This window comes from Carassius carassius, chromosome 13 (genome assembly GCF_963082965.1).
Source record: "Carassius carassius chromosome 13, fCarCar2.1, whole genome shotgun sequence".
Taxonomy (NCBI): domain Eukaryota; kingdom Metazoa; phylum Chordata; class Actinopteri; order Cypriniformes; family Cyprinidae; genus Carassius; species Carassius carassius.
Window position 1 is genome coordinate 9,530,745 of NC_081767.1, and position 22,868 is coordinate 9,553,612.

At 37.5% G+C, this 22,868-nt stretch overlaps 1 protein-coding gene across 3 annotated transcripts in view; it reads right to left on the minus strand.

The window, feature by feature from the left end:
- LOC132155952 (unconventional myosin-Va-like) overlaps window positions 1-22,868 on the minus strand; it is a 92,273-nt gene that overhangs the window by 31,193 nt on the left and 38,212 nt on the right. For all 3 annotated transcript variants that reach the window (XM_059564742.1, XM_059564744.1, XM_059564743.1), the window contains exons 7-16: window positions 20,035-20,116; window positions 18,610-18,717; window positions 16,501-16,607; window positions 15,102-15,367; window positions 14,912-14,993; window positions 14,661-14,801; window positions 13,634-13,759; window positions 7,858-7,941; window positions 3,187-3,345; window positions 1,973-2,070 (exon numbers count right to left, since the gene is read on the minus strand). In XM_059564742.1, coding sequence (XP_059420725.1) covers window positions 1,973-2,070; window positions 3,187-3,345; window positions 7,858-7,941; window positions 13,634-13,759; window positions 14,661-14,801; window positions 14,912-14,993; window positions 15,102-15,367; window positions 16,501-16,607; window positions 18,610-18,717; window positions 20,035-20,116 — 1,253 coding nt within the window. The remainder of the gene's footprint in view (window positions 1-1,972; window positions 2,071-3,186; window positions 3,346-7,857; window positions 7,942-13,633; window positions 13,760-14,660; window positions 14,802-14,911; window positions 14,994-15,101; window positions 15,368-16,500; window positions 16,608-18,609; window positions 18,718-20,034; window positions 20,117-22,868) is intronic.

Below are 22,868 nucleotides of genomic sequence, written 5' to 3' on the forward strand. Positions count from 1 at the left end.
AACACTGTGTTTCTTTAGCTCACTATCAATTCTGCTAAATTTACGGTTATAAAACAGAGTCAACGATGACATCTGAAAGTATAACAACAGAGACAACTGAAAGTATGAAATCAACAGACTCATTTTGTGAAGATTTCTGCACACTTTGGCGCTGTCATATTGCTCTTTTGAACTTTCCACCATGAATCAAGCAATGGTGTGTGTATGAAGCGGATGAAGTCGGACCTAAGTAGAAGTCGCATCAGTCCAAAAATACGTCATGATGAGGAAAAAAACATATAAGTCGCACTGGACTATAAGTCGCATTTATTTAGAACCAAGAAACAAGAGAAAACATTACCGTATACAGCCGGCGAGAGGACGCTCTATGTTTTCAGTGGTGGACTACAGGAGCACTGAGCAGCATAGAGCGCCCTCTGGCGGCTGTAGACAGTAATGTTTTAACTTTAACTTCAATGGTAAACAACAGGGAGAATGCAGTCAATCGCTTCTGTGTCATTGTCGTCCTGAGCTCATTTTTCACTCGTTTAAAAAAAACTTTCGATCCCTGGAACATTTTGAATTGTAGCGTCCTTGTCTTTCTTTAACTTTCTTTTGCAAAACCACTCAATTGACGTCTGTCCATTTTGATTCACTTTCTGTAGCTGTTAAAAATATTACACATTTGCGCGTACTTGTTGTGGACCAACTCAACTCTGACAGATTGGCGACGGAAGGGGGGGACTGATAGTGGTCATGTAATCTTTATTTATTTATTTATAATTTATTATTATTATTATTATTATTGTTGTTAATTTACTGTTCATAAACGAGTTATGTATGGTCTTTCAAGAATTTCAAGTTAATAATAAAACAATTTAAGAAAAATATTTTTAAAGCTTGTGTCATGTGGTGCCCCCCTAGTTGTTGTAAATGGTTGGTGCCCCTGGGCACTGGCCCAAGTGCCCATATGGATAAATCGGCTCTGTGCAGGTGTCTCAAAAATTCTCACATCAGGTTTAATTACTCACTTTACAGCTTTACATGTAAAACAATTGTCATGTAACATGCCAGATGGAGTTAGAAATCTATTTTGATTTAGTACTGCAAAATATGATTAAAATACTATCTGTAATGAACGTTACTTTATTCAACTGTGAGAATTAATCAAGTTTTTCATGTGCTTCATTCGAAGTACTGCTTATGCTGGTGCATGCTTAAAATTGTCTATTAAAGTACCAATATTTTGGGGTCTGCTAGAAGACCTTTACATGATAAAAAAAAACACCACTATATTTTTCTCATAATTAACATAGCTGCAGCACCTTATTTTGCACCCTGCCAGAAACACTCTGTTTACCTATTTCTTTAAAGCCCGCCTTTCTGAAACTGTATCTGTAACTGCTTCGGTATTGACAGTTCATCAGGGTTTTTTTTTTTTTTTCAATTTCTCCATGACTTTGTGAAATCTCTTACCCAACTATTCTTTGAGGGCAGGCTTAAGCAGCAAGTAGGCAGACATTATGCAAATGCATAACATGATGATGTAGTTAAGTGATTCTGCTGTTGATCACCAGTAGGCTAGCAGGGCTACATTTCAATATCTGATCACAGATAACACATATTGCTACTAAAAATAAGATTTTGTCATTCTAATTGTCATTCTATCATGCTGTTAAAAAACATTACGCATGTGAGCTCCACTGACTTCACCGGTACTCTCAGCCTTGATTTGCTTATTTGAATAAAGTTCAATCATGTTGATGAAAGAACTCATATTGTGTCACCAATGGTCACTGTCGCTGGAATATCATATCGCCGTCTCTCACTAAAAAAATGAATGAGTTCCAGCCTTTGGCTTAAACTGCAAATCCCTGTTGTTGTGAATAAGTCTTTAGTAAACCTATTAGAAAATTGACAATTAAAAAAGATCACAGAATCTCGTCTGATGATCAAACAAAACAGTTTAATTAAAAGCAGATGAAGAACTTACGTGAAGGCATATTTATGATCATTGGGTTTGATGCAGCGAACGTAATGTGGTGTAGTGGCATTCAGTGTCTCCATCAGCAGCTGCAGAGAGTTGCGGAACTACAGAAAGAGAAAAATATTCAGTTAAAATACACTCTTTTTAATCTCATTGATTGTCAGTGCTTATCAATTTACTTAAAATGGTTATATGGCATTGCTAAAAAGAACATTATTTTGTGTATTTGGTGTAATGCAATGTGTTTATTCGGCTTAAGGTTCAGAACATTATTTTCCACATACTGTACATTATTGTTGCTTCTCTACTCCCTGCCTTTTATGAAACATACATTTTTACAAAGCTCATCGTTCTGAAAAGTGAGGTGTGCTCTGATTGGCCAGCTATCCAGTGCGTTGTGATTGGCTGAATACCTCAAGCGTGTGACAGAAATGTTACGCCCCTTGCCATACTGTGATGCCGTGTTCCAGAGCGACCAGACAAAAACATTAAAACCCATTATAAATTAGGAATTTTTGCATCCAGTGGGGACATAATTACAGATTTTTATGCATTGAGTTGCATATCGCGCCACAAAAAACATAAAGCCATGTCTGCATTTATGTTCTGAGAAAGGACAAACAACAATCGCTACTCTACATTGTTCTAAACTCGCTTTTAAATAGTCAGTGGCAAATTCTTTATATATAAAAACATACTTAAAGGGTGTAAGTCAGAAGCGCCAGACTGTCCTTGTGAAGTTGTAATTGCCCCACTTTATAGAAACAGCCTTTGTGCCACAGCCGGCATTGTAGGCTACTCTCCCAGGAAACAGTCCTCCATAAAATGCAATGCACACACTCAAATATTTGGGTTTTGGTGTTGTAAATACAACTTAATCACTGATTTCTAGTTGTGTCCTCTTTCTCTGTGTAAACGTGAGCAGTGTTATGCAAATGGTCCCACACAATGACATAGACATGTGGGGGCGTGTTTAAATGAGGCGTTTTGGGAGGGCGTGGACGAGTCTTAACTTTTATAAAGAATATCTCTTTGGGTTTGAGACTTTAGTCTTTGCAACTTTAGCGATCTTATCTATGCACAAACAGCTTGTACAGTAACACTCCAAAGAGAAAGGAAAACTTGAAATTGCATCATATGACCCCTTTAACTTTAAAGATACAATTCATAAATATAATCAATAAAAGCGAAAATGAGATAAGACGAGGGTAGTCTTTCACCTGCAGTCCAACTGTCTTCTTGTGTTCCTTGCTGGCAAGGCCGGCTTTGTTCTTGTCTGGTTTGACGCTGAGGCGAGTCCGTCCTCCAGTAGCAGGAGCAGCACCAGTCGGACTTGTAGCTTTCTCCTCATCCTGGAACAGCTCCACCAGCAGGTCAAACTGGGAATTACAGCCAAGGCAGACTTAATATACAAGCCATAGTACAGTAGGTGTTCTACAGAGCCCTGCACATGACATGCATGAAAAAATATTAGGCTAAATCATGTGCACGATTTACTAATTTGTTACCTTAATGTACTAAAACGTGCACATGATTACTTTTGTGTTCCCTCGATTTACTAATTCGTTCACTCGATTTATAAATTGTGCGCACGATTTAGCAAATCGAGGGAATGCAATAGTAAATCGAGGGAACGCAATAGTAATCGTGTGCACATTTTAATACATTGAGGGAACGAAATAGTAAACCGTGCACACAATTTATTTATTTTTTCGTGCATGTCATGTGCGGGGCTCCGTAGTGTTCAGATGATTAACCAGAAGCACATTTTGACTTAGAAATAAAGCAAGAATCTTACTAAAAACTTTCATTAGTTATTCAAAAACATAATTAAACTCAATGTTATTTTACTGAAGCTACAATTAAACCAATCGTCACTAGAGACAATTGAGTTCTTAACCCTGTTCTATAAACGGTTTAGTTATTAACGGGGATGACAATCACATTTGACTAAAGCTACAAGCCCAAGAAGCAATGGTTTACAGTGGGAACATTTTCGCTCACAGCAAAACTCCTGATCATTCAAATTCTTGTTAGAATAACTGGATTTCATCCACAACATTTCACAAAAAAAATATTAATGTGACTGTTACTGAAATATCCTTAGCTTTCTATAATCACTGTAAACTGTAGCTTCACAGGACTGCTTTTATAAAATGGCCGGTTACTACATTTACCTGGCAAAATTTCATAAAATGAATGCACAGAAACAGTAATACTGATGTAATGATGTTGGGCTGTCACTACATTGTCAAGGCGTTTCCATTTTCTGTCTAGCTTCCACAGCGCTTACTGCACTTTCGGAATTCTTTATTTTATTTTTCTGCTTGTTTGTGAGTTTTATTACATCTATAATTTGTTTAATTCTTTTCAAATTAATAGTGTACATATTTGGTTAAAATTGATTCCCTATTTTAGTTTTCGAAACTTTTTTTGGTTGGTCCGATCGATTGTGCAATCAATTTTCGGACGAAAAAGCGACAGCCCTAGTCACAGGTATGTGTTTCTAGAGTATTTTACAACAGCTTTAAATGCAGCTGAGCCAGTCATAACGAAGGATCAGAATTATCCATTTTATAAAAGAGAATTTACTCCTGAAAAGTAGTTACAATCGAATTCTCAACCGAATTGTGTTAAACGGTTAGCATCCATGCCTTCGTAGGCATGCATGAGACACTGGATTGTTCATCACTCCCAAAACTTAGCAATGTGGTGTGGCCTTTGTTTCCTGAACTAAATGTTTACACTCAAAGTACCACTTTTAATGCAGAGAAACAACATAGTAAATAATAGTAAGCTAATTTATTCATTATTAACAATTATGGACATCAAGGCAAGAAAACATTTATAAAGTGGAATAGTAACGAACAGAAAAGGCCAGGTACTTAGATATTGTCCCTTGGGTCTTGTTTAAATTGATCACTAAGAGTTTGAGTACTGAGGAATGCTAGTGCTGGTATTAAGCAGCATGCAGCCTATAGACAATTTAATTTAAACAACAGTCCCCAACACACAGCAAACAAACTCCATCACTATGTTATGCCTGCACTTTTAAGACTTTGTATAGCATAGTCAATATAGATGTCTTCGGCTGTCGCACTGTTGAAGGAACAATTCACCCAAAAATAATTATTAATGTCAAAACATTTTAACTCCAAACAGATGTGTTGAAGTGGTTGAGTTTGTTTGGATGGTGTTTGAAGGCTCTAGAGCTCTAAGATTTTTCTTATAGAATCAATGCAGTGCTGAGATTGTGTCCAGCACAGCAGAAAGCAATAGACTGAACATGCTGGCACACACACACACCTCTCATACGCACATACACACAACATGCATCCAATCTTAATTTTTCTATAGCAGGACAGCAGGGATATTAGAGAAAGAGAGAGAGCTAAAGATGCTTAAATGCTAAATTTTACCTTCTGCAGGGGTACAGGTTGTCATGTTCACAAACAACATGGCACAATGATGAGAAAATAGAAACAGAATTAACAAATACAGAAAATGAAGATACATCAGACAGATGTACTGTATATAATGTACTACTGTACATGAACGGCAAAGCAGCTCAGACACCAGCTCTGAAACATATTGCTATGTTGGCCGTTATTGGATAAACTAGATTTAACTTGATTTCTAAATTCCTAACCTGGGACTTAACTGTCTAAACAGAATTCCTCTCAGACTATGTCCACATTAATCCAAATATATTTAAAAATGGCTTATTTGTTTTAAACCGCTCACAAAACATCCTAACAGCTCACTGAAATGATACTGACTGGGAGACTTTATAACTCTGCAGATACATGCACAAAGAGATATATTACACACTAAAAGTAAAAAAGGAAAATATTAAAAAAGCATCATATGGCCTTTTTTAAGTTAACAGCAGGCACAATTCCATTACAAAGTGTTTTTAAATGTATCTGAATTTATGTGGACAAAGCCTTAGAGTGAAGCTTGAAAAGTTCTAGAATTATTCATAGTAATTATATCGAAACAAATGCAGAATATTTTTCTAAATGTCCCCTTTCATGATCCATGTAAGAAAAATGTCATTCTATTAGGTTTGGACTCACTTGAAAAATCAGAACTTTTCCAGATTTTGTCAGGGTATGTCAAATTTCGTCTTGATGAATAAATTAACTGAAATGATAAAGGCACAATGAATGATGAAAAAACACTGAAAAGCTTCAGAAAAAAAAAAAGATTTTTAGCTGGTGTCTGGCTTTTATTTTTAATTCATAAGAACATATAAATGTGCAAATGATATATGGTAAGCAAACACACATGATATGAACAGATGATCAATGATGCAAAATGAATATGGAAAAATCAGCTGACCTGTGGAACAAGTGAAGTGAAGGATTTGGATTAACCACTAACAGACTGATCTGGATAAGGCCTATTACTGGTATTAATTGTTAATGTCTTTTTAAATAATTCTTGACTTGACTCAGTTTGAGGCATTATTATTATTCCCAGTCAGTTTGGATTAGTACAGCATGTGTTTGCTCTTACCACACACATTAACTGCCTCACACTGAGGAGACAGAACATTAGAGAGCATTCAGAAACCCCTAAATACAGAAGAAAATGATTTTTACAAAGAACCAAAATGCATTTAAAGTTCACTTACATTTTCTGAATCATTTTGTAAGTATTACAGTAAATATTAAATTATCCATCCTGATCATTTGTTAATTCATTTTCATGTCTTTGTATTTATTTATGAGCTGTTTTTATTATTAATAGAAGTTTCTGTGTTCCTGTAGCTCAATTGGTAGAGCGTTGCACTATCAAGCGCAAGGTTGGGAGTTCGATTCCCCGGGAACACATGATAGGTAAAAATTGATAGCCTTGAATGCACTGTAAGTCACTTTGGATAAAAGCGTCTGCTAAATGCATAAATTTAATTTTAATTTAATATGTTTAATTTTAATTTAATTTAATTTTTTAAAGTCATTTTTCAAAGATTTTTGTTTTCTGAGCTAAGCATTAAAAGCAAATTTGACCGTGGAAACCCCTGCATTTTTTTTTTCAGTCTGCCAGTCTTACCTTGCCTATGTCTCGATTACCACATATGTTTGAAAACCTTCCTGAAAAATCCACAGAACACACCCATAACCCTGAAGGCACGGCTGACGGAATAAGAATCCACTTCATAACATAAGCAGGTATGCAGTGGCGTTCTGTCTGAACCGGCCTCATTTAAGAGCAGTCAGAGCACAGAGCCATGCTAATGCTCTGTGTTAGAGCTTCAGAACAGCTCTGATCTGTAGATACCTCGACTCAGGATTGTAATGAACTAAGACAAGGATATGTACGAATCCAAACAGCTAGAATATGAACATATTCTCCCTGAGCTGTGTACATATGTTGTAACTGTGGCAATGGACTGCACTAATGCTCCTTGACAAGCAGATGGCACCCTTCCATGGACCTTCTCAGCCTTTAAGACTCATTTAAAAGGACAAAAATCTTGGAAGAAAAAACCCTGGCTACAGCTAACACTGTAGGTTGGTCTTGTTTCACTATCCAGGCCGGTGTCGGGATTATAAACTATTACATTACAAAGACCCTTCCTGTGCATTTTCCACCTTATCATTGCATCCATCAGAAGCTTATAGATTAAGTTCATACATTATATTTGTAAAAAAAAAAAAACCTGCAGTAGCTACACATTGTGACAAACCTACAGAAGGAACAGGATACAAGTCAACTAAATTGCACTGCATTGGTCACTTCCAGTGCACACAGCATCAAGTATAATGGGAATTGTCAAGTTTTGTTTTGTGCCAGTTTAGACGGATTTATTCAAAGTGTTGAGGGCATTATCTTTCTGTGAAAACTAACCAATGGCAAGATCAGACTGACAGATATTCACTCACCTTACTGGCCTTCAGAACATGTATCTGCTCCTCATTCACGGTGTCTTTATTCTTCTCCAGAAAACCATCACACTGATACTCCACCTGACAGACACATACAGACACGTCAGGTTATCCTATAAGAAAGAAAGTCCATGAACAAGCATCTGAATAGTCCCCCCCCCCCCCAAGTCAGCAGTGAAATTACATGGAAAGCAAAAAAATAAAAATAAAAATAATTGTGAAGTCTTCAAATTGTTACATTTTAGTAATACTTTACAATAATTACAATAAGGTTTTATACATATTGTTATTTTAGTATTTATGAGATACCATTTAGTTAGTCAACGCAATAGCTGACATGAAATAAAAAATTCGGACCGCAGTTTACGCCATTTGTTAACCTAGGCTAATGTTAACTTCAACATACATTAATACAATTTTACATTTCAAGAATAAACATGAATTAAACATTAACATTATTAAATAACCACAATATTATTATTTCTAATGGAATATTTTTTGTGTATTTATAAATGATTAATTTGTGCACATCATTATATATATTTTAAACATACATTATATTAAAAAATTTACATTTCATGCCGACTTACTGTAAATGTTGCAAAAAAAAGTTAATTGGAAATTCATGATATTGTATCTTATTAACTAATCTTAACCAATTGAATTTTATTGCAAAGTGTTACCAAGAATATATTCATTCATTCATTCATCTTACTTTTGTAACCGGTCTCATTTTTCTTTCAGAAGAAACATCTAAGATCAATTGATTATTGTATTTAAATAAATTAATCCAGAATGCGGCAGCAAGATTAATTTTTAATGAGCCAAAAAGAATACACGTCACACCTCTGTTTATCAATTTGCACTGGCTACCAATAGCTGCTGGCATAAATTTCAAGACATTGATGTTTGCCTACAATCCGAGCAGCTGAGTCCTTAGCCTTCTTCAAGAATCAGCTTAAAACACATCTCTTCCATCTTTATTTGACCCTCTAACTTTAACACTCACTATTCTAATTCTATTCTTAAAAAAAATCTAACTACCTTTCTAATCTTTTTGTATTATATTTTATTATGCAATTGTGTGTGTGTGTGTGTGTCTGTGTGTGTGTGTGTGTAAAGACCTCTAACACTAGCTTGCTATATTCTTTTTTTATTCTATCTGTTTTCTTTTAATTTATTATATTATTTAAAAGCCCATGCTACGTATACTGTGTTAACATAACTGAGACTTGTTATTGCACTTATATATCATTGCTCTTTTTGTTATTTTTGATTGCTTCCACTGTCCTGATTTGTAAGTCGCTTTGGATAAAAGCGTCTGCTAAATGAATAAATGTAAAAATGTAAATGTAAATAAATCATAACTAAGAGCTCCATTAACCTCCCTGTTTTCCACTGGACATAAATTGCATGCTATATTATGTAACCTAATAAATGTATATGATTTAGAGTTGCATTATGCTGATTAGAGAATGAAGTGGTCCCTGATTTAACCCCTAGATTGTTTGAGTAAGCACCTGCTAAGGCTCAAACCCTGACTCGGCTATGTGTGTTTACTAAATGTCTATCACACACTCTAAATGTGTCTTATTACCCAGCCCCCTTGTCCATAAGTGCTTCCTCACAGATATTGAACATTGTTTCTAAAAACAGATCTGTAGCCATCATGAGTTCATGTGAGGACATATGCAGCAACTCATACATATAGCACACACAGGAGACTCGACTCAAGAGTCTTGTGCTAGCATATTGCTAAGCTAACAAAATGAAACTCTGGTAGGTTTTTTTAGAACTATTTCATATATATATATATATATATATATATATATATATATATATGTATATATATATATATATATATATATATGTATATATATATATATATATATATGTATATATATATATATATTAATAATATTTATTGTTTAGAACATCCTTTATGACAGAAGTCGCCAAACCAGTTAAAAACAGATTCAAGTGTGGCCGGAAGTATCGTCAGAGGCTCTTCAAGACTGGTTTGACACAACTGACTGGAATATGTTCAAGCAGGCTGCCACATACAATGAAACAACAAAACAGCACCACTGCACAGAAGACTCCACCTCCTCCCGGCGACCAGGTGATGACGCTGACCCCAAACAGCGTGAGGAGATCCTTCATCAGGATCAATGCACGCAAAGCTCCGGGTCCTGACAACATCCCTGTGCGTGTACTGAGAGACTGTGCAGCAGAACTCACTGATGTCTTCACAGACTTTTTCAACATCTCACTTAGTCAGGCTGTTGTTCCAACATGTTTCGAAACTAACACCATCATTCCAGTCCCTAAGAAGCCGTCTCCATCCTGCTTCAATGACTACCGTCCTGTTGCACTCACTCCCATCCTCATGAAGTGCTTTGAACGGCTAGTCATGCACCACATCAAGTCTGCCCTCCCCCCCTCCCTGGACCCCTTCCAGTTTGCATATCGGTCCAACCGCTCGACCGATGATGCCATCACAACTGCCGTCCACTCAGCACTCACACATCTGGACAAAAAGGACTCATACGTCAGAATGCTGTTCATAGACTTCAGTTCAGCGTTCAACACAATCATCCCTCAACAGCTCATTCACAAACTGGTTCATCTGGGTCTCAACACTTCGCTGTGCAACTGGCTGTTGGACTTTCTGACTGGAAGACCTCAGGCAGTACGGGTCGGCAGCAACACATCCAGCACCATCACACTGAACACTGGGGCCCCCCAAGGATGTGTGCTTAGCCCCCTCCTCTTCACTCTGCTGACCCATGACTGCACACCATCACACAACTCCAACCTCTTTATTAAGTTTGCGGATGACACAACTGTGGTGGGTCTCATTAGCAACAAAGATGAGACAAACTACAGGAGCGAGGTGAACTGCCTGGCCGGGTGGTGCAGTGACAACAATCTCTCTTTGAACCTGGAGAAGACGAAGGAGATTGTTGTTGACTTCAGGAGAGCGCACACTCAACATGTTCCTCTGACCATCAATGGTGCGACTGTGGAGAGTGAGCAGCACCAAGTTCCTGGGTGTGCACATCACAGAGGACCTCTCCTGGACAGACAACAACACAGCACTGGTCTAGAAATACCAACATCGTATCTACTTCCTCCTCAAACTGAGGAGAGCCAGAGCCCCGCCCCCCATCATGTACACCTTCTACAGAGGCACCATTGAGAGCATCCTGTCGAGCTGCATCACTGTGTGGTATGGCGCCTGCAATGCGTCCTGCCGAAAGACTCTGCAAAGCATAGTGAGAGCAGCTGAGAAGATCATTGGTGTCTCTCTCCCCTCCCTTCACGACATTTACGGAACCCGTCTCACCCTTAAAGCCGTCTGCATCGCAGGTGATCCCACTCACCCGTCACACAGCTTCTTCAGTCTGCTGCCATCAGGGAGGACTGAAGGACAGCTTCATCCACCATGTTGTCAAGAAGCTGAACTTGCTCCCGAACTTGCCCCCACTTCCCTCTTCTGCCCCAGGCACCACTGAACTATGAAACCCTCCTCCAGATCCCACATCCCCAGGTCCTTCCACCCCCCCATTACATACGATGACATGCACCAGTCACTTTGTGCAGCATTGGTCTGCTCACTACCTCATTCAGCATGGAACTGACGTCATTCTACCACCTCATTAGTCAGTTTAAATAAAATAACTGCTCTTGAGCCCTTTGTCCCTTTAATCAGACAGAATAACCTTTTCTTGCACTAAAAATCTATTTATCTGCACTGCTTGTTCACTTCAGTGATTTGCACTCTATCTGCCATGTGCCTTGCACTGCTTTATTCAACTTTATTTTTATTATATTTTTTACATTCCCTTATTGTATAGCTGTATGTTATATTTTATCTAGATTTTTAGCCTCTACTGTTAATGTTATCTGTATGCACCAGGGATCTGAGAGTAACGCAATTACGATTCTCTGTATGTATGTACTGTACATGTGGAAGAATTGACAATAAAGCAGACTTGACTTGACTTGAAGTGGATTTGCAATGTCTTAAAATGCTAAGTCTTAAAATGGTGGCCCATCTGACAGAGCTGTTGCAGTTATTACAAAATTAAATATTGTGATCTATTTTACACTCAACGGCCACTTTATTAGGTACACCTGTTCAGTTGCTTGGTAACACAAATTGCTAATCAGCCAATCACATGGCAGGAACTCATTGCATTTAGATGTGGTGAAGAAGTTTGCTGAAGTTCAAACTGAGCATCAGAATGGGGAAGAAAGGGGATTTAAGTGACTTTGAATGTGGAATGGTTGTTGGTTCCAGACGGGCTATTCTGAGTATTTCAAAAACTACTGATCTACCAGGATTTTCACACACAACCATCTCTAGGGTTTACAGAAGTCTGAAAAAGAGAAAATATCCAGTGAGCAGCAGCTGTGTGGAAGAAAATGCCTTGTTGATGTCAGAGGTCAGAGGAGAATGGATAGACTGGTTAGAGATGATAAAAAGCCAACAGTAACTCAAATAACCACTCTTTACAGCTAAGGTATGCAGAATACCATCTCTAAACAGACAACAAACCCTGAAGCAGATGGGCTAAAACAGCAGAAGACCACACCGGGTGACGCTCCTGTCAGCTAAGAACAGGTCCAGTTGCCTGGTCCAGATGAGTCTCGATTTCTGCTACGACATTCAGATGGTAGAGTCAAAATTTGGCGTAAAGAACATGAATCTTTGCCTTGTCTCTGTGGTTCAGGCTGGTGGTGGTGGATTAATGATGTGGGGGATATTTTCAAATCTTCCAATTGAGCATTGTTTAAACCCAGCCTACCTGAGTATTGTTGCTGACCATGTCCATCACTTTATGACTACAGTGAACCCATCTTCTAATAGCTACTTCCAGCAGGATAATGCACCATGTCACAAAGCTCAACTCATCTCAGACTGGTTTTTAGAACATGACAATGAGTTCACTTTACTCAAATGGCCTCCACAGTCACCAGATCTCAATCCAATAGAGCACCTTTGGGATGTGGTTGAACGAGAGATTCACATCATGAATGTGCAGCCAACAAATCTGCAGCAACTGCATGATGCTATCATGACAATTAGACCAAAATCACTGAGGAATGTTTGAAAAACCTTGTTGAATCTATGTCACAAAGAATTAAGGCAGTTCTGAAGGCAAAAAAGGTTCCAACCTGGTACTAGCAAGGTATACCTAATAAAGTGGCCAGTGAGTGTATATGAAGTGGATAACATTTACATTCAAATGGTAATTAATCTCCAGGTAAACATCATACATTGCCTGGATTCAGTCAGATTTACTGAACAGGAAGCATTTGTCTGCCTGTTACTGTACATGAATCTTGACAACACATGAGTAAATTGCTCCATAATCATATAATACTTTATAATAGTCTATATTACAAAAAAAATATTGTGTTTATAAATAGGTTTAAAGTGCACTGTCAATGTCTCCTGCTGAGTTCAGTGTGTGTCACACAGCAAAATAGGCTCAACACCAAAAAATTACTTTCAGCGTCACATCTAGGACGCTTCTGGGACACAGTGACACATGGCTTATGCAAGCAGTGTGAATTCTGTCAATCTGTTAATATGATGAAATGATTATGCACTGTTTAGATGAGGCAGCTCATTAGGTTTTAGAGAACAGAAATACAATTCGTCTTTGTTTAGACATTGGTATATGAAATGACCCACACTGTGAATAGCACAGTTGATCAAAAATACTGAACCAGCCTCAGTGTGAGGTGTGTGTGTTTGTACCTTATCTGCAAAGTGCTGAATTATGAAGGCTTTATTGGACATCCGTGGCTTTTCAAAAAGTGCACACGTCTTCAAATGAGTGTTATACAGTTTCTGAGCCCAGGAATCATCAGAACCCTTCGGCATCTGAGAGAAAGAGAGAGACAGAGAGGTTGTACAGTATATTAAGAACAAAGTAGTATCAAACAGGATTATGCTATTGCAAATACACAACACAGTATTTGTTTGTTTTTACAGTAGCACTGTCTTAATTAATGCATGCAATTAATTTTTTCTGTTTAACTCATACAAATATTTAACACAATTAACACAGGTGTGGAGGTACGTAGGGTTGGCCATCCCACTCACAACAGCTTCTTCTGACTCTTTTTTTTTTTTCTTGACAAGAATTGCATTTATTTAGATGCAGAATGTTTTTACGGCCACATCAAAGGGAGACTTCTTAGAGGCGCACTGACGACTTTATTTAGTATTGTTTTTTCTTCCGGGTCTGTTGTGAGTGCGTTCACAACACTGCAGTGACGCTGCTAATGTGTTATCTTTGTTATTGGGCACACCAAAAAACACGTCAGCAGCGTCACTGCAGTGTTGTGAACGTGCTCACAACAGACCTGAATATGAACGGAGGTCTTATGGGTTTGGAACGACATGAGGGTGAGTCATTAATTACATAATTTCCATTTTTGGATGAACTAAACCTTTAAGCACCAAATCAGCATATTAGAATGATTTCTGAAGGATCGTGTGCCACTGAAGACTAATTACATTTAAATTACATTTGAAAATACATTCAAATAGAAAACATAAATTTTAAATTGTAATAGTATTTCACAAAATTACTGGTTCTACTGAATTTGTATTATTTTTTTTAAACAGCTAATACCTTTTAGTTTATATCACAACTTTACCAGAGCCGTGGGTTGAGTGTGTTAAATACGCATTTGACAGTTTATGACAGCCACAGTCTAATAGATTATCCCTAAAAAAAATGTATATTAAACATTCTGTGAATTCCGTCAAGACATACCTTGCACTCTTCATCTAGCAGGTCGAGGATGCCCATCTTGGCCTCGATGAGGTTGATACATGGCTGATTATCATAGAAATCAATGAGAGTCCAGGGGATCTGCTCTTTCATGTACTCTTCCTGCTCCAACTTAAACACATGCTGCACATGACGAGATACATCACAATTTACTAGCAGAATTCAGAATTATCAACAATCAAACATAACCTGACGAGATCTGGTGTAATGTGGAGTGGGTCAGATGGTCTCACCATGTTGAACTGTTGCTGTAGTTTCTCATTGGCATAATTAATACAGAACTGTTCAAAACTGTTGATTTCGAAAGTCTCAAACCTGGAATAATACAAAACATCACAATTCACTTCTGTAATTTTAAATGGAACATCTTTCAGAGGAATGTAATCTGTTCTGAAAGGTGTGTATCTGTGCATATGAACACACCCGTAAATGTCTAGGACTCCAATGAACGAGTGCTGTTTGACCGAAGAATGCAGCGCTTTGTTCACATGGTCCACGATCCAGTTAAAGAGTTTGGCGTAGATATGTTTGGCGAGAGCATCGCGGGCGTTTATGGCCTGTAGTTTAGGGATGGGCTTTATGTACGTTTCAGTTGCCGTCTTCAGCTTCTTATGACACAGCCAATGAGACATGTCTTGATATGTCACACCCATCAATTCACAAAACACACTCAGGTGACCATTATTTGGCTGAAGGGAAAAGAGAGAGAGAATTACAGTACATCATTACTACACAATGAAACATTGTCTTACAGTTAAAATGGGAGGCTCTGGGATATTTGGGCAAAAATGATTATGCAAAAAATTTTAAAACTTACAATTGCACTTTATTTTACAGTATGTGCACTCACGTGTATGTAAAATGTTCATATCTAAGAAAGTAATGGTTATATAAAGTAACTACATGGCTCAAGGTTAGGTTTAGGTTCAAGAATAGTACCTAGTTATTACCCAGTAATAACCTAGTCTTGAATTTTATTTTCATCACTATAATGACATATATCATGTACATGTGGACTGTAAAATAAATACCTACCAATAAATATGTCCAACTTTATCAGTGTACATATAGCATACTTGCAGAGGGTTTTATATACTAAATAGCATTTCACAACTGCTTGTATCTTCAAAATATGTAAATTATTCTAATCTTCTAAATGAGACTATAACTCATGAAGATATTGAGGTTAGTGCTGGGCAGTATACCGATTAATACCGAAAAACCGGTGTATATTTTCGTTACGATATTAATTTTTAATATACCAGCATACCGATTTATTTAATTACTCAACGTTCGGAATGTTAACGACACTGTTGCAGATGGACCCTTTACAATGTTGCACTTCTAAGCAGCGACTGCGAGGCGTGGTGAGGGGTAAACACAGTAGAGCTCTGGTGTTACGTTATAATGCCTGTTTCACACATACTCCGTCTGCAATGCGCATTGCGTATTTTTTTTATGCACCCATGTTAACGGATTCCAGCGTTCATACTGCACACGGTTGGGGTCCGTCAGTGTGTTCAAGGAGTGGTGCGTCTGCAGCAGTGCAGCAATCGTTTACGTACCGAGTCTATTTTTTCTGTGCTGCTGGCGCTGAATAAAAGTGCAAGCGCATTGTTCGCGGGAAAAATTAACATGGATTGACACGGAAATGCAGTCATTTCACAATAAATGTATACTAATTAAAGCTGTTTCACACTCAACACATGGGTTTTTGGTTTTTTTTTTTACATTGCACTTCAAGACATTCTTTTTTTTTGGTTTATACTTTTACCATGTAACAATAGAATCGCAGGGCCAATCCACATAACATGAAACTCACTGGAATAATACTGCTGTCTGAGTCTCTATCCTTCACTTCAACGTTCCCCAGGTGCAAAATTGAAGCCAGAATCTGAAACAAGCCCAACTGATAGGACTCATTTACACCTGAAAAGAGACAGCAACAAATTGACAATATGAAAAACCAAGAAATCAGTTCAGTTTGTGTTTGTTTAGAATCAACATTATTCTGATTTTGCGCTTCAGTGCATTGTGGATTGTCCAATCCGTGATCAGGGTCGTCATGCACCTATTTTTTGTAAGGGGCACCAGTGACAGTTCTAGCACTTCTTCCTGAGACCCTGAGTCATGACAGTCTAGTAGTAACACTAGGTGCATTTACATGGACACTTTTTGCTTCCATCGGAATTAATTCATTCTGATTGACAAATCTGAACATAGTGTTTACATGAACGCTAAATAAAGTGATCGGGTTGATATGAGCGTTTAAATGTCACAAGCTTCTGATCGGATTTACTCTTTTGACATGTGCACACTGCATGAATATACAGAGTTTCACGCTGCTGTTGCATACAAGCACACATGATATTTATGTACTTCGGGTCCTAATTAGGCAACGACCAGCACATGAACTGTTGTGCTGCTTAACGTTACTTAAAAAAAAAAAAAGGTGTAAAAGTGCCCCTTCCCGCACCCAAAACTAGTCGTCTGTTGATGAGAGTCTTAAACAAGGACTGGTGGGACGTGGTCGTGTTCCACTTCACATACGCTGAGTGAAAGGGGAGATTTATAATGACAGGACACTTATTTATGACACTTTATTCACCAGAAAGAACACCTCGTTCTACGCGTCATACTCATTAAGCTATTTCTACGTCACTGCGCAGTACTTTCCAGTTTCGGTTTTCAATCAAGTGTTTACATGTTCTCTCGCTCGGATTACAAAAGGAATAAACCACCCCTTACAATCCGATCTAAATTTTAGTCGGATCGAGCCAATTCAATCCGATTGACGTGTTTACATGTGACATTTTTATTCTGATTGTGCTTCTATTATGATCGGATTAGTAGTGTCCATGTAAACACAGCTAGTGTTTGTGTTTCATGGGATAAACCCAACCCCAAATAAAAACAACTGTTTTGTTATTGTTTAGAATAAAACTGAAAACCTTTGAGTTTTCACTGTAATAATTACTACAGTACAATGTCTTCCGACCCAATTATATACTTTTGAAACATGAACGAAAGCAAGAACAAACATTATTAATTTATATTTACTGTCACTATTCCAGAATATTAAGAATTTTAGGCCTGTATCAATTCAGCCTGCCATATATTTTGTAGCTTACAGAAACATATGAATTTAAACCATCAGTACTGGACAATGCAAGGTTAAAACTACACCTCATTTCTGCCTTTGGAAGGGCATTTTGCCACACAAATTCCCTAGCACGTCATTTTCACATTGTTGTTTTGTAAAATTTCTTGTAAACTTTTGGTTTGATTCTTCCAACCACCTACACGCACAAACTTCTTAGTTTTGCATATTTTCCCACACTATAGACATCTTGGAACTTGATTATCATCTCTCCACATCACTGTAGTGCCATTTTGGAAAATAGCTGAACGCAAGCAGTGTACGCTCTTCTGTGTCATCCACGCCAAAGAAATTATTTTTTATGTGTATTTACACTTTGATCTGAAAGAAAACTGCACATCCTTGTTGCGTGGCTGACACAGAATAGTGTTTGCGATGGCGCTACGCTGATGTGGAGATACTCCAGAGGAGACAAATTGTTGAATAAAGTTTTTTTTTCTTATTCGCGCACAAAAAATATTATTGTTGCTTCATAACATTATGGTTGAACCACTGATGGCAGATGGACTATTGTGACGATGCTTTTCATACTTTTCTGGACCTTGACAGTGTATTTTACCTCCCGGTTTTCATCCAAAAATATCTTAAATTGTGTTCCCAAGACGTTTTAAGGTAAGTGATTAATGACAAAATGTTAATTTTGGGGTGGAATATCCGTTTAATCCAAGTCTGATATTAGATACTGTAATTTAATCTCTATGTCATCTGAGCTGGTTATTTTGAGCATTAAACTCTCAACTACATGAGAAATCATTGAACTTTAAGTCTGACCAAGCAGTGTGAAGGCATTTCTGGTGGTCGACATCTCCTTGGCATCATCGATTCCATCAATCACTGGGTTCCTGCCCTGTTTGGTATAATGAAAATCACCAGCCTTTCCTGTAGGGAAACACACACACAAATTAATTATACCACCCAAATACACAAACAGCAGTCCTTCTGAAGGATCTATTCCAAAGATATAATGTGTTCACCAAAGAAGCTTTTTTCACCAATTGTGCAAGAAACTCCCCAACCATTAAAAGGATATTTAAGAAAAAAAAAATAAGCAGACTTAGTCATTAATACACACAGATCTGAATTAATAAAAAACATCTTATTCACAGACAAACCCTAAAATACAAAGCCCTGTTCACAGATTAAATTAATGATGTACTGTTGCTTGGCAACAGAGTCCTTATTGAGATACACACTCAAACATAAACCCTCACATTAACGGGGCGTCAGCTGATCAGGAAGTCAGCTGAGTAGGTAAACAGCAGGAGAGAGCACAGAGCCAGCTGTATGTGTGTGTTTCAGAGCAAGTGGGTGAAGCGAACAGAGAAGAGATGATAAGGATAGGTGTGTGTGTGTGTGTGTGTGGAAACGAACCACAGAAGCTACAGTATTCTTATGTGGTTCTGTGTGTGTGTGTGTGTGTGTGTTTGCATAGCATGTGTGTGTATTTAGACCTGCACAGCCCGCCTCTCAGTAGGACAGTTCTGATATCCTCTCTCCATGCTGTGCACACTCTAATCTGACACGTTACCCACAAACACACACGTTTACTAGGCCTCTATGCAAATGTCTCTTTTTTTTTTATTCGTTTTTTTCAATTTACATTTTTTGGATTATATTAAACTAAATTTCAATAATCAATAATCAATAAATAATCAAAAACCATGTCTTATTAATGAAACCTATACTATTTAACAACTATTCATTGTAAATTAAACAAAAATTACCTTTTTAGAGCCCTTTAAAATCCTTAAATTTTTTCTCCAATTCGGTTTAATTTATCCCAGTTTCCAAATTGTTCTTTTTTGACAGTTTAATTACATTTTAATATCAGAAAAAGAATGTCTAATACATTGAGCAATTGGATAGGGCCCTATAATTTTTTTCATAGACTATCTAGATTTTTCTGGATTTATTATTTAATGGTAAAAAATGTTGGCAATTAAATAAATCATAAAACATACACAATTTAATATGTAAGCAAATTATAATTAACAATTCCTTTTACTTTTTATGACAAACAAAGTGCTGCCCACTTTCCAAAAAATTATACATTTTTAATTATGTAATCTTTTATTATATTTTTATGACTGGATTCTGTGATCCATCAGCTTTTTTCCCCTACCAATGTTTGTACAATTTAAATATGCAATTTTTCCTATATACTTTTGTGAAAACTGCACTGTGTGTCTAGCTCACCAAGTTTCAGGGCTTTAAACTCCGGGAGGTGAGCAGATGCACAGAGCTGATAGAAGATATGATAATTCCTCTCCTCATCCGCCTGAAAAACAAAGGTTGCAAGAAAAACATAAATAGTATAAAAGACCAAAAAAACCTTAGCAGGTATACTAAATATCCATCACAGTACAACCATCCAGCATCATATTCTATTTTTAGTTATATATTTTAAATGGACAGAATTAGGATGGAAGGAAATCGGATTGGACAGAAATTCTGGACAGCCTACAAAGTTTTCTATAATTGATTTTACTGTTACCGAATATTGTTAAGAAAATTATAAATAATATATTCTTAACTGCTATTTTTTTTTAAAGAATTTTGTATTTCCAATTTTTTTTTTTTAAGAATAATTAATTTAATTGAGATGTATTGAGATAATATACAGTAAATTTAGCTACATGTAAGTGACCCATCAATAATGAAAACAATGATTATGTGTAATGTAATTTTTCATTTAATTTGAAAATATGAAATTTCTCAAACGGGTACCTCAATTTGATAAGCAAGTTGATAAGCAAGTCTTCATCAAATACTGCCATGTATTACAACCCAATAACACCAAAGTCTTTTACATTTTTTTATTAAATGGGTCATATGATTTCCTTTCTCTTTGGAGTGTTACAAGCTCTTGGTGCATGAAGAAGATCTGTAAAGTTGCAAAGACTAGAGTCTGTCACGCCACTCTGTTTCCCTTTCGGGCTTGAACTGATGGTAAAACTAAGGACATTATTAACGGTCTTTACATTTATTTTGAAAGATGAAGCTCATGATTATGGAAAGGGGCGTTACATTTCCGACAATGTCAGTTGGCCAATCAGAGCAGACTGAGCTTGTTGGAAGGAGGGACTTTGTAGAAAACGGTGTGTTTGAGAGAGGCTGGGCATAGAGGACCTAAAATAATGTACAGTATTTGAAAAATAATGTGTTTTTGAACATTAAAGCATGCCAATATATTCTGTTACACCAAATACACAGAATAATGATCTCTGACCCCCATATGACCCCTTTAAGTAGAAAAAAAAGTTCTGAGGAAAAAAGAACTGCACTTACTGTAGAATCGTTACATACTCTTTAGAAATTTCTTAATTTTTTTCTTAAGATGATTTTCATGAATCCAGCATCAGAACCCATAGAGACATTTTCCATAAATAATATAAATCCATAAGTCTATTAAATGCACTCTGCCTCTTTGTCCCACCAAACTAGACAATCAGAACTTTAGGATGAAATTAAAAGAGGTGAATTCATTAAGAATGTAAGCTTATGTAATTTTGTTTTCATAAGTTTTTCATTTGATGCTTAAGAGTAAACTGTACACAAATATCCCTTTTTAATAATAAGACAGCATTACCTGTGCCAGACAAATAACACTGACCTCTGTGAATAATATATCTAAAATAAACCTAATTTATATAGAAACGAGCATTCACACTAAGAGAAGGCTAATGACATAATTTGCATATATGTCACATACCAGTGCAGACTAAGGCTGCATGATAAATTGCATGCAATATTTAATGCGCATCTTGTCAGTAAAGCCGACAAAACTGACAAACTGTGCAAAAACACGATCAAAGAATTCAACACAAAAGCAGTCTGTAAGAGTATGTTACATAACACTGAACAGACATGTTTAACTCCATTATCCTCATTCCTATCCTGTTTTAATATTTCTAAAGCTTTCCAGAAGGAGAAAAACCCTCTGAATTCCAGTCGTTTCTCACACCATGGGCCAAATGAGATGGTTTATGTAGCGCTGATCAGTTTAGAGGCCAATACTTGAAGTGCCAATAATAGATATAACCAATATAACCTATAATAGGGGTGCAACCCTGGCTAACAAGACGAAGGGCCTAAAATCACTTCTTATACCCTTACATAGTGCACTATTTGATAGTGATGCACCAAAAACGTTTTACTGAACACTTAAACCAAAATTAATGTTTTATTTAGCAGAAAATAAAGTTTTATTTAGAAAACGTCTCGGGTTATGACTGTAACCCTTGTTCCCCGAGAAGGGGAACGAGAACTGCGTCGAACGACACTTTGGTGGAAGCCCCTCAGCGTAGCGCCTCTGAAGTATGAATGAAACTGAGCCAATCTTGATAGGTGTTGTGTCATGACGTAATGTGTGACGGCATATGCAGAAGCTATAAAAAGGACGCCGGCACACAACAGAGACAGCTTCTGTGATGAAGCAAGTGCTCCCAGGCAGGGGGAGGTGTGGCGAAGGGACGCAGTTTTCGTTCCCCTTCTCGGGGAACAAGGCTTACAGTCATGACCCGAGATGTTCCCCTTCGAGGGAACATCGAACTGCGTCGAACAACACTTTGGGGGAACGAGTACCCACTATGCCACAACGAGCCCTGCCTGTCCTAGTGTGAAGCTGCACACAGGCACACTTAGGACGAGAGCACAAGGGTGCCAGGTGTCGATGGAATGTCTAGGCTGTAAAATCTAATAAAAATATGAGCGGTGGTCCATCCTGCTGCATCGCAGACCTCCTGGATGGGGGCCCCTGAGAGGAGGGCTCTAGAAGACGCCATGCCTCTGGTAGAATGAGCTCCATCACTCAGAGGAGTGTGAAAAGCCGAAATGGCAGCCACATACACCTTGAGAGTGGACGGGGTAAGACCAGCTGAGAAGCGATCTTGGAGGAACTCCACTGAAGCCACTGGGCAGTTAACTGGGTCCACCTCATGCTCTCTGCACCAAACGGTGAAAACATTCCATTTTAGGCCGTACAATTTCCTAGTGGAGGAAGCTCTAGAGCTGAGTATGGTCTCCACTAC